The sequence below is a fragment of the Prinia subflava genome, chromosome 1 (genome assembly GCF_021018805.1).
Source record: "Prinia subflava isolate CZ2003 ecotype Zambia chromosome 1, Cam_Psub_1.2, whole genome shotgun sequence".
Taxonomy (NCBI): domain Eukaryota; kingdom Metazoa; phylum Chordata; class Aves; order Passeriformes; family Cisticolidae; genus Prinia; species Prinia subflava.
This window is the reverse complement of record NC_086247.1, coordinates 131,597,274-131,610,044: the sequence shown is the minus strand read 5'-3', so window position 1 is coordinate 131,610,044 and position 12,771 is coordinate 131,597,274. Positions and strand designations below refer to the sequence as shown.

At 41.1% G+C, this 12,771-nt stretch overlaps 2 protein-coding genes across 2 annotated transcripts in view; both read left to right on the top strand.

The window, feature by feature from the left end:
* CFAP69 (cilia and flagella associated protein 69) overlaps positions 1–1,640 on the top strand; it is a 61,949-nt gene extending 60,309 nt beyond the window's left edge. The window contains 2 exon segments of the mRNA XM_063412615.1: positions 554–677; positions 1,411–1,640. Coding sequence (XP_063268685.1) covers positions 554–677; positions 1,411–1,640 — 354 coding nt within the window.
* Positions 1,641–3,389: 1,749 nt separating this feature from the next.
* Positions 3,390–11,805, top strand: CLDN12 (claudin 12). The gene is made up of 3 exons (XM_063412602.1): positions 3,390–3,470; positions 5,759–5,826; positions 7,864–11,805. Exon 3 carries the CDS (start codon positions 7,886–7,888, stop codon positions 8,639–8,641), a length of 756 nt encoding a protein of 251 aa, XP_063268672.1. The 5' UTR covers positions 3,390–3,470; positions 5,759–5,826; positions 7,864–7,885; the 3' UTR covers positions 8,642–11,805.
* The last annotated feature ends 966 nt before the right edge of the window (positions 11,806–12,771 follow it).

Below are 12,771 nucleotides of genomic sequence, written 5' to 3'. Positions count from 1 at the left end.
TCCAGGCATTCACTGTTTCCATCTCTTAGCTATGCTTCTGATTAAAATAATACATATTATGTAATTTTAAATGTATCTCTTAACTGTGTGATTTAAGTTGATGAATGGTCTAAATTTCAGGTATTGCTGTTTATTTTTAGTTTATTCAGGTTGTGATTTTCTAATAGGAAAATGTTTAAGAATTATAACAATCTCCAAATGATTTTCTTATATATTTTATAGGTCTGAAATTTTTCTGAAATTGATTTTGTGTTCATGGATGTCAGAATAAACAAAAACCAAAGTTCATTCATTTTGTAAGAGGCTTTTCAGAATGAGCTAGCCTGTTTACCTGAAATGTGTCTTGGAGCAAAAAATGACTGAATCACTGAACATTATTTTCTTCTGTGCTTCAATATATCAGCCTTGAGCAAAGAATCTGAGTCAAACTCGCAGCTGCTTGGGCAAGAAAGGCTATTTTGGCAATTAAACAAATGCATGAGGAGATGTAAAATTGAAATAGCACTTGTTAAAGTACAATTACTTACTAAGGGAAATTTACTTTTCTATTAAGGAACTGGAGCTGTACAAAGAGGAACTTGTAACAAAGCCTGCACTTCTTGCCATCAATAAAATGGATTTGCCTTGTGCAAAGGATAACTTGGATGAACTTATGACACAGCTAGAGAATCCTCAGGGTAAATGAAATTCCAATAATAACTTTCATCAAAAGTAGTAGTAAGGTTTTATATGGATAACTCTGCATTGGCAGAGAGTTGTTTGAAACTGAAGTCAGCTAATACATTTATTATTTGAACATGTTTAAAATCGCTTCCTGCATTTAGAGCTCTGTTTATACGCATTTGTAATGGCTTCACTGTTGGGAAAAGATTGTAATAAAATAGGGATATCCCAGATGATCTTTCCCAACCATGATATGGGAGATAAGTCTCCCTATTCCAGTCCAGGTGTCTGGAATAAGTGTAACCTGCACAGAAGATCCCTTTACAAGGACTGACATAAGTACCATTTGTTATGTGACTTTGGCCTAAACACATGAACATTCTGCACAGGTCTGTGTAGGTTTACTTCAATCTTGCAATTACATTGGGGTGAATTCCTTTCTCTTGCCTGGGGTGTGTATAAACCAGAAAGACCATATCCTCCCATATTCTGCAACTTGGGATTTCTTTGTACTCCTTGGAAGTGTATAGAATCTTCTCATGGCAGCGTTTAGAATGGTATAACTGCTATGTTAGTGCTTGCCTTCTGAGATTTTAGCTATATTTTAAAAGTCTAATTAAGCAGATATGTATATTAATTGCAGTTATGTTTATAACTGTAATTTATTAAAGTTTATTTTCTATGTTTAATAGGATTTTACGGACTTTGTAGTGATACTGTATTAACCCTTTTGATACAATTTTTCAGACTTCTTACACTTACTAGAGGAAGAAATGATTCCAGCAAATATGCTTGAATTCAGAGAGGTGATTCCTATATCTACGTATACTGGAGAAGGAATTGAGGAACTGAAAACATGTCTCAGAAAATCCATAGATGAGCAAGCAGAGCAGGTGAATGAAGAATATCGGAAAAAGAAACTCCTGCTTTTACAAACTTCCAAAGAAGAACAAATGAATAGAACCTGACATTCCTGAATGGATGCAGCACATTTTAATATTTTAACTATCTATGCACATGAAGCCTTTGTTGTGCAGACCTTCCATTGAATTGTTGCCTCTTCCATCACTGCCTGCTTCCCTCCATTTGTTGAGGCACTTGGGTAGGGCACAATGGGGAAAGGGGCAAGGTGTTTTTAATTTATGTTGGCTACAAAGCTCAACTATGTAAAGACCAAAGTATGTGCAACTCAAAGCCCTGCTTAACAACTGATGATCCCTGGAACATTTTTTGCCAAGTGAGAGGAATGGAGGGAATATAACTTGTACAAAGAAGCAAGTTCAACAACTCTACGTGTCCTGTGGACATCAGAAGAACCAAGGGAAGTTTCTGATGGAAGAATTTTGCAGATTCTGGGGCTTCTAAGGTGAACCAGTTCTGCTATTGTGACAGGCATTGTAGGGGTTTTGTGGGTTTTAAGGATTTAAAGGAAAACACATAGAGCTGCAAGGAAGTGACTCATAGGAGCACAAAAAGCAAGACTGGTTTGCAGCGTTAGAGGGTTTTTTGACACCTGCTGGTGCCTACTGTAGTCTTCTTAGTTGTAGAAGTCCTGATTCCAAATTCCCATGCTTAATTTGTGATTCCCTCCTTTTATGGAATTGGGTTTATGTTACATTTGGGTGAAGAAAGTGGCTTCTCAACAGAGCTAAACATTTTTGGAAAGACTTAGTGGTTTAGATTTTGTATTACAAGAAGGCACACTTATATTTTTACTTTGAAAAAGAATTAGAAGTCCTTTATCATCAGGGTGTTTTCTACCTTAAAGCTGTTAAATTGATTGTAAAGCAAAATAAGATTGAATACATTAAAGACTTCTAGTTTGGTCTAGTTTTGTTTTGTAATATATGTATTATACCCTGCTTCTTTAAATTTTGTTAAAGCAGTCATTGGGAAGAAAGGTATGATTTCTCATAATTTATCACTGGTATTGGTTCTTACTGTGCTCTTCCTTTAATTTACTGTGGGGCTAATATGCTTTCACTAAATGCTTTCACTAAAGCTAAGAATAGCCTGTCCATAATTTTTGATACTCTGTTTTACAGAATTGCAGAATCAGTTAGGTGGGGAAAGCCCTGTGAGATTGAGTCCAACCAGAGATCGAACACCACCTTGTCAACCACACCATGGCATTCAGTGCCACGTCCACTCTTGCCTTAAACACCTCTACCCTCCACCTCCCTGGGCAGCCCGTTACCCTTTCTGTGAAGAAATTCCTTGTAATGTCCAGTTTGAATTTGCCCTGGCACAGACTGAGCCCATGTCCTCTCATCCTGTCGCTGGTTGGGAGAGAGAAGACCAACCCCCACCTGCCTACAGCCTCCTTTCAGGGGGCTGTAGAGTGACACCACCCCCGAGCCTCCTTTTCTGCAGGCTGTTTCATAGCTGAAAATAGCATTTTGGTTTATCCGGACTTTGTGAACACCGCTCTTACCCTCACTCATAAAGGGGGGAGTGGGGGTGTGTTTGGATAAGAGGCAGCATGGCTTGACCGGAGCCGTCCGCCTTGGGCCGTAGCCGCGTGCTGTATTCAGGTTCCTCCCTCCTGCGGTCAGCTGGCTTACCGGAGGGACGCGGTTTAGAGCACCGGCGTTTCCGGCCAGGGGCGGCGGAGCTCTCCGCTGCTTCTGCGAGCGGAGAGCCCGAGCGGGCGGGCGGGGAAGGGCCCGCGGTGCGCCGGGCCGGGCCCGCACTGCGCCGGCGCCGCCGCTCCGCCCCACAAGGCCCCGCGCGGCCGCGGCCTCCCCTCAGCGCGGCGGCTCCGCGGCCGAGCGGCGGCCATGGCGCCTCCTCGGAGCGGCGGCAAGGTGAGCGGGCACGGCGCTCCCGGGGCACGGCGCTCCCCGGGCACGGCCCCCCCCCGGGGCACTCCCCGGTTCCCCCGCGAGTCCGGGCTCGCAGCGCGCCAGGCTCGGAGCGCTGTCGCGGGCGAGGGCCGGCGGTGCTCCCCGGGGGAACGCTGTGTGTTCTCTCTGTGCGTCAGCTGCTCTTTCCAGTTCAGTCGGTAAAATGATTACCCGTGCTCCAAGTTTTTATTGGAAGTCCTAATCTGTTAGCTAGGATCGTTAATTCTAAGCCGGTACATATATATTTATTTTTAAAAGGAATTTTGTAGAACGTGGAACTGCGCGATTGATTCCCAGAATTTAAGAAAAAAAAAAAAAAAAAAAGAGTGGTTGCACTGGTTCTGAACCAGTCCCTTGAAAGCGGCGAGCTTTACGCCTCCAGTTTCTGGTGGCCAGTTACCCAGAATTCATAAAAAATTTTAAACTGCTCGTGCTGTTGTGGATAGTTAGACAACCGCTTTTTATAAATTGTGTTGATAAATTATACTGTGACTTCTTTCCTGCAGGGCTTTACAAAACAATGATGCTTCCCAGACCGTGGTCTTCTCAAGGCCATGCACGAGAAAAGAACTGGGTTTACTCATTTCTGAATTACGTCTTAGTAAATGTCATTTTTTTCGTCTGTCTTTCTTTTTTTTTTATCTTGTGGGCCTTGAATGATTTACCAGTTTTTAACCGGATTCATCCAACATTGCTTGTTACAGCAACATGGATCTTCAGAATAGGGGGTAAAATCTGTCCCTATTAAGGGTTGCTATTAGGACTGGTAACTTCTGTGGCTCATATAATAAAAGAGTCTCGCACAGTGCAGCTTTAAAATCCTTGGGATGGAAGAAGCTGAAGCCAACAATGTAAGGCAAGGCAGGGTTCTGTCTGGCCAGTGTGTGTTTTCTTCCCTTGGACAGCTGGTTGAGAAGTGGCTGAGGTGCCTGGTTGTTCAACACCACCAGGGATAGATAATAAAATGAGAGACTAAAGAGAGGAAGAGAGATCCGAAAGAAACTATGTCTGCAGAAATGAGTTGGGTGTTGGGGAATATTCCTCCACAGCTGCTCTGTAGCTGTTTCATCATTTAATGGGAGGGACTCCTGGGCTGGGCACAGCTCCCGTTGACAGCTTTGTTTGCCTGTACTAATTTTCTACTTAATGATGTTGTTGTGATGGGTTCATGGGTGTGAACCTCCAGAGGGAGGTCTGTGTGTTTATCTTGGCTTCAGCTGCAAAGTGCACAGAAAGCTTGAAAATAAATCAGTAATGTCAGTGAACAAAAGCTGCTACTCCAAGCTGTACATCTGCATTTCTGTGTCTTATATGCAGTAGCATTCATATTAATGAATTTCCGAATCTGAAGCCCTCTTTCTCATTTAGTGAAAAAATTTGGGTTCATGACTGTGTTGTAAAGTCTCTTTCTTGCCTAGATAGTTTGATAGAAGAATTTCTTTAATGTTTTTGTAGGTGATGGAGTCTGTTCGTATATGAATTTTACATTTCAGGGTTTGATATGGGTGGTTTAGAATAAACTCTGTCTTTGCACATGTTAGCCCAACAAACCTGCCTTTAGGCTGTAACTTGTAAAAGTTGCATACTGACATGCTTGGAGGTCTGATGCTGTCCAGTAGTAAAGTGATTTACCTATTATGACCTACAGATTTGATCTTGGGACTTAGATGTAGGTGTAGAAAATCCACAAGAGGATCTTTTCCTCTGGAAAAGCTGGACAGCCACTAAAAAGGCATTACCAGTATTTCCTGCTTTTCTTCAATTTCCTTGAAACCTTCCTGTAGAAGGCAGGAAGGAATAGAGACCCACAAGATACATAAACAAGTTAGAGCTTGTGCTTTGTTTGCTGACATTAAATAATCATTGCACCTTTTCCTCACTGCTGTTTAAGTGCAGCCTTGAACCTAACATCTACAGTAATGTATGACTTATGGATTTTTTGCTGAAAACATAAAATTCAGGATGCAAACTCTGTATTGTGGAACACCCATTAAAAAGGCAGGTTTTTTACCACCCTTACCTTTTGAGATGAATAGATAGAGAACAAGCTCTAGGGAAAAAAAATTAAGAAAGGAAAAAAGTAGTTTTGAGTTTTGTTTTTTAAGTAAGAGGAAATTTTAGAAGGTGATGGAGTTGGCCTAATGCAAACATAGTTGATACTCCTAATTCCCAAATTGCAGTGTAAATGCTGTTGCTGAAATTGCATGAAACAGATGTGATGGTGACCCTTTCTTTGTTCTGTTTCTTAGATCCAGTAAGACCTTTTCTCCTGCTTATAGAAGTTGCTACGGTTTCTCTTGATTTGCAGACACTGCTGGTAAGTACACTGAGGCCATCTAATTAAGACAACCCCTGTTCTTTTACTGTCTTCATGGGGGAGCTGCAGCTATAATTACTGTCATAAAGCCAGCAGTATTTGCAAAATGGGATAGGTCTCCCCTGGTGGAAAGGATGGTGGGTAACTTGCCTATTTGCAGTAATCTACTACTGCAGATGAATTTTCAGAAACAGCAGGCTTCTGAAAATGGTCAGTCATGTGTTTATTCCAGCTGGTTCACATATAGCTCTGTCTTGGAGTATGCCCTGTCTGTATGGAGGTTTTATCCAGGTAAAGGCAAGCTCTTTATGGAAAAGCAAAAGCATCAAGCTTGAGGAGGACAGAAATAGATACTATATTAAATTTAACCCTGAAGTTCATTTGCTGTAGTTCCATTTTCTTGCAAGTTGATTGTTTTGACCTTACCAAAGCTAGGGTTAAGCATCATATTAAAATAATCCTGACGGAAAGACTTCTTTGGTCCCCCTACCCAGGGCCTATCCTTTTAATGACCTGCCATCTGAAAAGTTTACTGCCGTGGGAAGAGAAGCTTGTCCACACTCAGCTATCCTTAGCAACAATATAATGCTTTCATTTTGACAAATAAGGTTGTTTTTAGCATAAATGTGGTTGTCATTTTGTCTTTCTAAACTACTTCTTTAGAAGACTGTGATCAGCTCTTAAATAGTGCCCATATTCCAGTGCAGTTCTTCAGGATTAGATGGCATAAAATAATTGCCTAATGGTTTCTTAGGAAACAAACTGAACTTCATTTATTTGTCTATAAATCAATAGAATGCTGGCTAGCAGTATGGCGTGATAATACTTTTAGTGTGTTTCCAGTATACATGGGAATTCCTTATCTGAAAATTGGAAATCCCTGGTCATTGGATATTTGCAGGTATAAAGAGTGAGAGATCACATCCAGTTGCCTTTTTGTTTGCAGCCATGTCTATAATCTTTCTGTGATACAGATACTCAGTTACTTGTATTTGTATTAAGCAGAACCACTAGTACTTAAGGAATTGGTCTATGACTTTGGACATTTGACAAATACGCACAATGCAGTGTAATAATTTGGAAGAAATTTCAAGGGAAGTTTATAACTGAATGGTGCTTAGTGAGAATTTGCAAAGTATCTGGGTTTTTTTAGGTACTATAATTCTTAGTGTCCAGCTTCAAGTACATTTGGGGGTTAAGGCTCAGTGGCTATTAAGCATTAGGCTTCTTTAAAGTATCTTGGGCATGCAGAGAAGGAATAACTTGAACTGAGTCTTTTTTAATTAATTTTTGTTTGTAAAGACCCGTCATTTGGACTGTTTCTCAGCATCTCTGCAGGCAAGAGGCTGTAGTAGGTATGCAGACAGTGGTTATATTGAAAAGGAAGCAGTATTAACACTTGCTCTGAAGTGGAAAATGTGAAAGCTGAAAAGCCCTCTGTTTTCTGTAATTGTGTGCTTGGACAGTTGATGTTGAAAGGCAGGAGTAGTGTGGCAGAACTGTTAGCTGCTGTTGAAAAATTCATAGTAAATTACTCAGCAGAGCCTCCGCCACTATCTCGCAGCTCTTGTCAACAGCTTGGCCTATATAAAATGTGTGTAACTGCCTGCATATGCATTCCTTGCCAGTCTAATGATGGAGATTTTAAGCAACTCCCTTTTACTCACGCAGCAGCATGGTAGGACTGAGCATGCAGTCTGAAATTGTATCTGGGCTAAAGACAGGGAGCTGCCAGGTGAGGACAGGTGAATTTAAATCATGGCCATGTGGACTCACATTCAAATATGCTTCTTTTTCATCTTGAACACAGCAACTTCCGCAGTCTGTCAGCTGAGAAATCACAACAGTTTGTGAAATAACCTGACGTTTCATTAAAGCGTGAATGTGGTGGTGTTACCACTGAAGTGTGTCAGACAAAGAAGGTGCTGCAGAGTTTGTGCCTACCAACTCTCATCTAAGTTGATTAACCTGGTACAAATCAACTGTAGTTAGTCCTGTGTCTGTGATTTTCTTTTATATTTTTCTTTTTAATTGCAGGAAGCAACCTCGGTGGGCAAATATGGGCTGCCGGGATGTTCATGCAGCGACCGTACTGGCCTTCCTCAGTGGAACAGCCTCAGTAGCTGGGCTCCTTGCAGCAGTTCTGCTTCCAAACTGGAGGCAGATGAGACTGTACACATACAACAAGAACGAGAGGAATGTGACCGTTTACACGGGACTCTGGATTAAGTGCGCGCGCTTTGATGGGAGCAGAGACTGTGTGATCTATGACCCACAGTGGTACACGGCTGTCGATCAGCTGGATTTGCGTGTTCTTCAGTTTGCCCTTCCTCTCAGTATGTTTACTGCCGTCTCAGCTCTGTTCCTCTGCATGATTGGCATGTGTAACACAGCCTTTGTATCCACCGTGCCAAACGTCAAACTGGCCAAGTGCCTGGTAAACAGCGCGGGCTGCCACCTCGTGGCCGGCCTCTTGTTCCTGCTTGCCTGTGCCATTTGTCTCACTCCGTCCATCTGGGTCATTTTCTATAACAATTATCTGAACAGGAAATACGAGCCCATCTTCAGCTTTGACATCTCTGTATTTATTGCCATTGCCAGTGCTGGGGGTCTGTTTTTCACTTCCATCCTGCTGTTCCTGTGGTACTGTGCATGCAAAAGCCTCCCTTCTCCTTTCTGGCAGCCCCTGTATTCGCACGCCCCCAGCATGCACAGCTATGCCTCTCAGCCGTACTCCGCACACTCCGCACACTCCGCACGTTCCCGCCTCTCTGCCGTAGAGATTGACATTCCTGTGGTGACACATTCCTCTTAAGGAGACAAAGCCTTGGAAGCCAAGTTCTTGTGCTCGTTCAAGCCATGAAAATTGCAGGCTTGATTCGGTGCTGCCCTGCACTGAGCATAATCCTTTGCGAGGTTGAGTTTCCCAAGGCACAAAGCCGTGGAGGCCCAAGTTCAGCAAATCTGTTGCTGTTCTGGTCTGTTTGTTACTTCCTGACCACCTTTCCTTTTTTTCTTTTTCTTTTTTTGACTGAGCTCACTGCAGTCAAAGATGCTGCTAATGTTGGAACAGTACACTAACAATTGTATGCATCCCTCCTTTTGCTTACTGATGTCAAAGCAGGTTTGAACCTCTTTGAATTTTGATAAGCTATTCCTAGATTCTCATTGTAAGACCCTTGCACCCATGTATTGTCCAGATGCAGGCAATGGAACTGGGTGTAGGGGATTCACTGAGTTTCTTGTTCATCCAGACCCACATATTGTAATGTGTGATGTCTGAAAAGGGTGTTTGGCAAACTAATTCAGTTCTGTGCAGTGTTCTTTGTTTTTTGCTGTACACACAGATACTTGCTTAGGAACTTCTGTAACAGAATTTGTGCCAAATTACCCTTTATTTTCAAAGTAGCTATCAGAACGAATAAAACAGATTTAACTAAGAATGTTGTTCTGTGCTGTAATAGCATTTTGTGAATTACTGAAGGCTAGAAATATTTTGTGAATTTTATTTCTAGTCTGTTTTTTACTAAGTTAGCAAATTCACTAGATCTATTTTGTGATTAAAACAAAAAACACTAGTACTTAAAAATTGTAATTAGAACCTTGAATGTTTTATTTTAAGGCCTTCTTAAAAATGGAGTTTCAAGTAGGATATAAAGTGTTCAGTTCTGGAGAGAAATGCCGCTCACTGCAAAAAGGGTTAGGAAAGTCATAAAGAATTCTGAAGACTGAAAGATTCTTTTAAAACACTGTATACAAGCTATATATACATTTCTCTGAAAAGGGAATTATAACCCTAAGGGGGAGATTTTTTAATCTAGATGTTTTTTAAAAGTGTATATACGAGGAACAATGAGCTTGGTTTTTTTTCAGAGTTGCTCTTTATGGTCGATAGACTTTCATACTGTAGCTTACTTCATTACTGATTAAGACTGAATCTTTTCAGCCTTGTTCTTTAACACCTTTCAAATTCAGCTATTTCAAAATTCAGTTATTTCCCCTGCTGCCACCTCATAAATGCAGAAAGTTTCCTATTCCTATTTTCCGTAAGATGAGATTTTGAGTAACTTGTGAGTTGTAGCTCTACAAGGATGATTGTAAATTCCCAGCCTGGGATGTCTTTAAATCACTTTTTGCCTTCTAAAATGCAGAGCAGCAGGTGAAGCCTACGGATCAAAGCTCTTCAGTATGGGCTTTGACATGACTTGAAAATTTGATGACAGTGAGTTGAAGAGTGCTATAATTAAGACAAGCATTTGATTCTCTCAGGTTTTGGTAAATTGAGATCTTATATTTAAGATGTCGTCCCAGTTAGGAAAGTTGTTTTGATTGGTGGCATTCTGGAGCTTAGTGGGTATTTGCATTTCATTAGTCCCAGAATAAACTTGTTTTTCTAGAAAAATCAAATCAAGTTCTTTAATTCCAGTTCTGAAAATTAATCCAAGGTCCTGAAAACAATTTAGTTTCCTCCTCCAGGTGTTAGAAATAGAAACAAGTACTGTACTGGGCAAATCTTGTTCCGTTAAAATCTGTGAAATAACAGTGTATAAAGAAGGATTGTGTTTTAGCTGACAGATCTCAGACTTCAGTGAACAGAGGGAGGAAGCTGATCTCTATCAATTCCCAGCACAGTCAGTAAAGTGACAGGCCTGTAAGACAGTGCTTGATTAAACAGCAGTCTTGAGGAATTAACACTGTAGACAATAAAGGATATGTAAGCAGATATGCCTTTAAAGGCCTAAACATGAGTTTAATACTCTCTTAGGTTTACAAGGTACGAGAGCATGAAGTGTCTTTTCTAATCAGATCATGACTTGCATGGGATTAGAACACGTGTAATGACATGCAAGCCAATTTGTTTTTCTTCAAAACTGAACCTTGCTTTACTGTTAGTTTAGTTGTCCAACACTGTTGCTGTTTAGCTGCCCATATCCTTTAATGCCTTGTAAGGTCAAAGCAAAAGGGCCACTGGTTTGTGATGTAACGTTGTCTTGCTTCTGCATCACTTCAGTGTCTTTTCTTTTTTGTGCCTTGCTTCAGTTATGAGTTGGCCAGTAAACGTTACAGTCAGTGTCTGATACACTCTTTGAGCTTGAATTTGCAAAGCATTTTGATCATTTTTAAGAGCTGATGAATATGTCTCTTAGTGACTTAAAAAGGAGCTGAATTTTCAGCATCTCCAGAACAAGAATGACAGCCTGGCAAACTGTTGCTTTCTACCAGAATATAAGTTTAGCCAGTGTTGTTTTCTGTGCACTTTAATAGCAGATGCCTCTGACAGCTCTTTTGTATTCTGACTTTGATTCTTATGCACTGAACTTTTAATTAGTATTTGCTGCTGCCTAAGCTGATAACTCATTGCTTTGAAAATTGTGTCTTTCCAAAAGTCAGAGATGAATGAGTTATGAAAATGGGGCTCCAGAAAATGATGGATTCCAGCATAGGTTGTAGTTGTCAAAAAACCTGTTGCATCATTTTCTGTCACCAAAGCACGACTGGTTTTCTTTCATCAATGCTGTTAATGTTTCTGCTGGTTCCTAAGTGAAGTTACCTGGAAGTGCTGTGCTATATTTCCTTTGTTACAGAAACACATGGCCAACCTGTGACACTTCAGCCAAGTGCCACTCCAACGTTTTTTTTTAGCTAAGGTTGCCATCGTGCCCAGCACCAGGGCTGGGGTGTGACAGGCCTGCCTGGATTGGGAAAGAACACTTGTGTCCTGCAGGGGTGTCTGCCAGTTAGCACCCCTCCTCTGACCAGCTGCACCTTCCTGGGCACTGCTGTGTGCAGGACAAGCACTTGGGGTCTTGAACAGAAAGATTTTAATTTGTAGCTTGTGCAGGAAAGGTTGGGTGCTTTGGAATTACAGGAACCTGTGTTTTTTCAAATAGTTCCTGTCCAACTTCTTTAAATTGTGTTAAGTGTTGGTTCTTTTTATGTGAAACAAGATATGTATTTTTAATAAAAGAGTCTCATACAGATGCTGTTTATTTTGATTAATTTTGTTGAAAACAGTAGCTACTAGAATATGAAAGACTTTACCTTTCAGTATTGATCACCAGACTATTTCTCATGCCTTAACAGGTTTAAAATGTGTATACGGCATTTTAGCTGCCTAATTTGATAGGACTCCTGCTTTGAGCGAAACAAAATAATCTTTAAAACCATCACAAAACCCCAAACCAACCCTTCTGAAAAGGGGGGATAAGTCAAATTTCTGCCCTCCCTTCTGCTGTGCAGGATGTGCTGTCAGCTGGAGCATATGCTGCCTCCTGACCTGTGGGCGTCCCCTGCACTTGTGGCAGTCCGGAAGGGTGGTGCTGGTTCCTGGTGCTTCACTTCTGTTGTGTGCTGCTCCTGGCTGCTGCAGCTCAGCAGCTTATGGTGACTTAGTACTGAGCTTTTCCCCATTTTAAGGAGAGAAATACAAAAACCCTTTGAGTGTTAAAAATGCTGATACTGTAGTTCAGTTTCACAAAACCTGAATTATTTTGCAGAATAGAGTGAGACTTGCTGGTAATTCCTCAGGATTTCTGGTCTTTGCAACTAGATTCTAGATTGGGTTTTTATCTGTTTTGGGAAATAGTTTATAGGAGAACTTGTGGAGCAACCACAGTAAAAAGTAGTTGTCAGTACCACAACTCATTTGAGGGGATGAAAAAAGGACTTTACAATCTCTGCTTCAGTGAGTTCATTTCCTCATTTGCTGTCACTTTCAGACAGGCCTCATCTTTGTATGAGCTAGTGTAAACCTAGGGGCTGATTGGATGTTGCCATAAATACTGGGATGCAGAGAACTCAGTTTCTCCCAAAATGTGAGTGACTCATTTTTTTAATACTAAAATTAAAAAAAAAAACAAACCCTACCCCACCATTTGTGCCTGGAAACAAATATCCTGGCAGTTTTTCCCTTCTTTTATTTCACAGGACTTTTGTCCACATGTG

Bases quoted from the DNA above. Each gene is read 5' to 3' on its own strand.
- CLDN12 (XM_063412602.1), top strand. From the start codon at position 7,886: ATGGGCTGCCGGGATGTTCATGCAGCGACCGTACTGGCCTTCCTCAGT.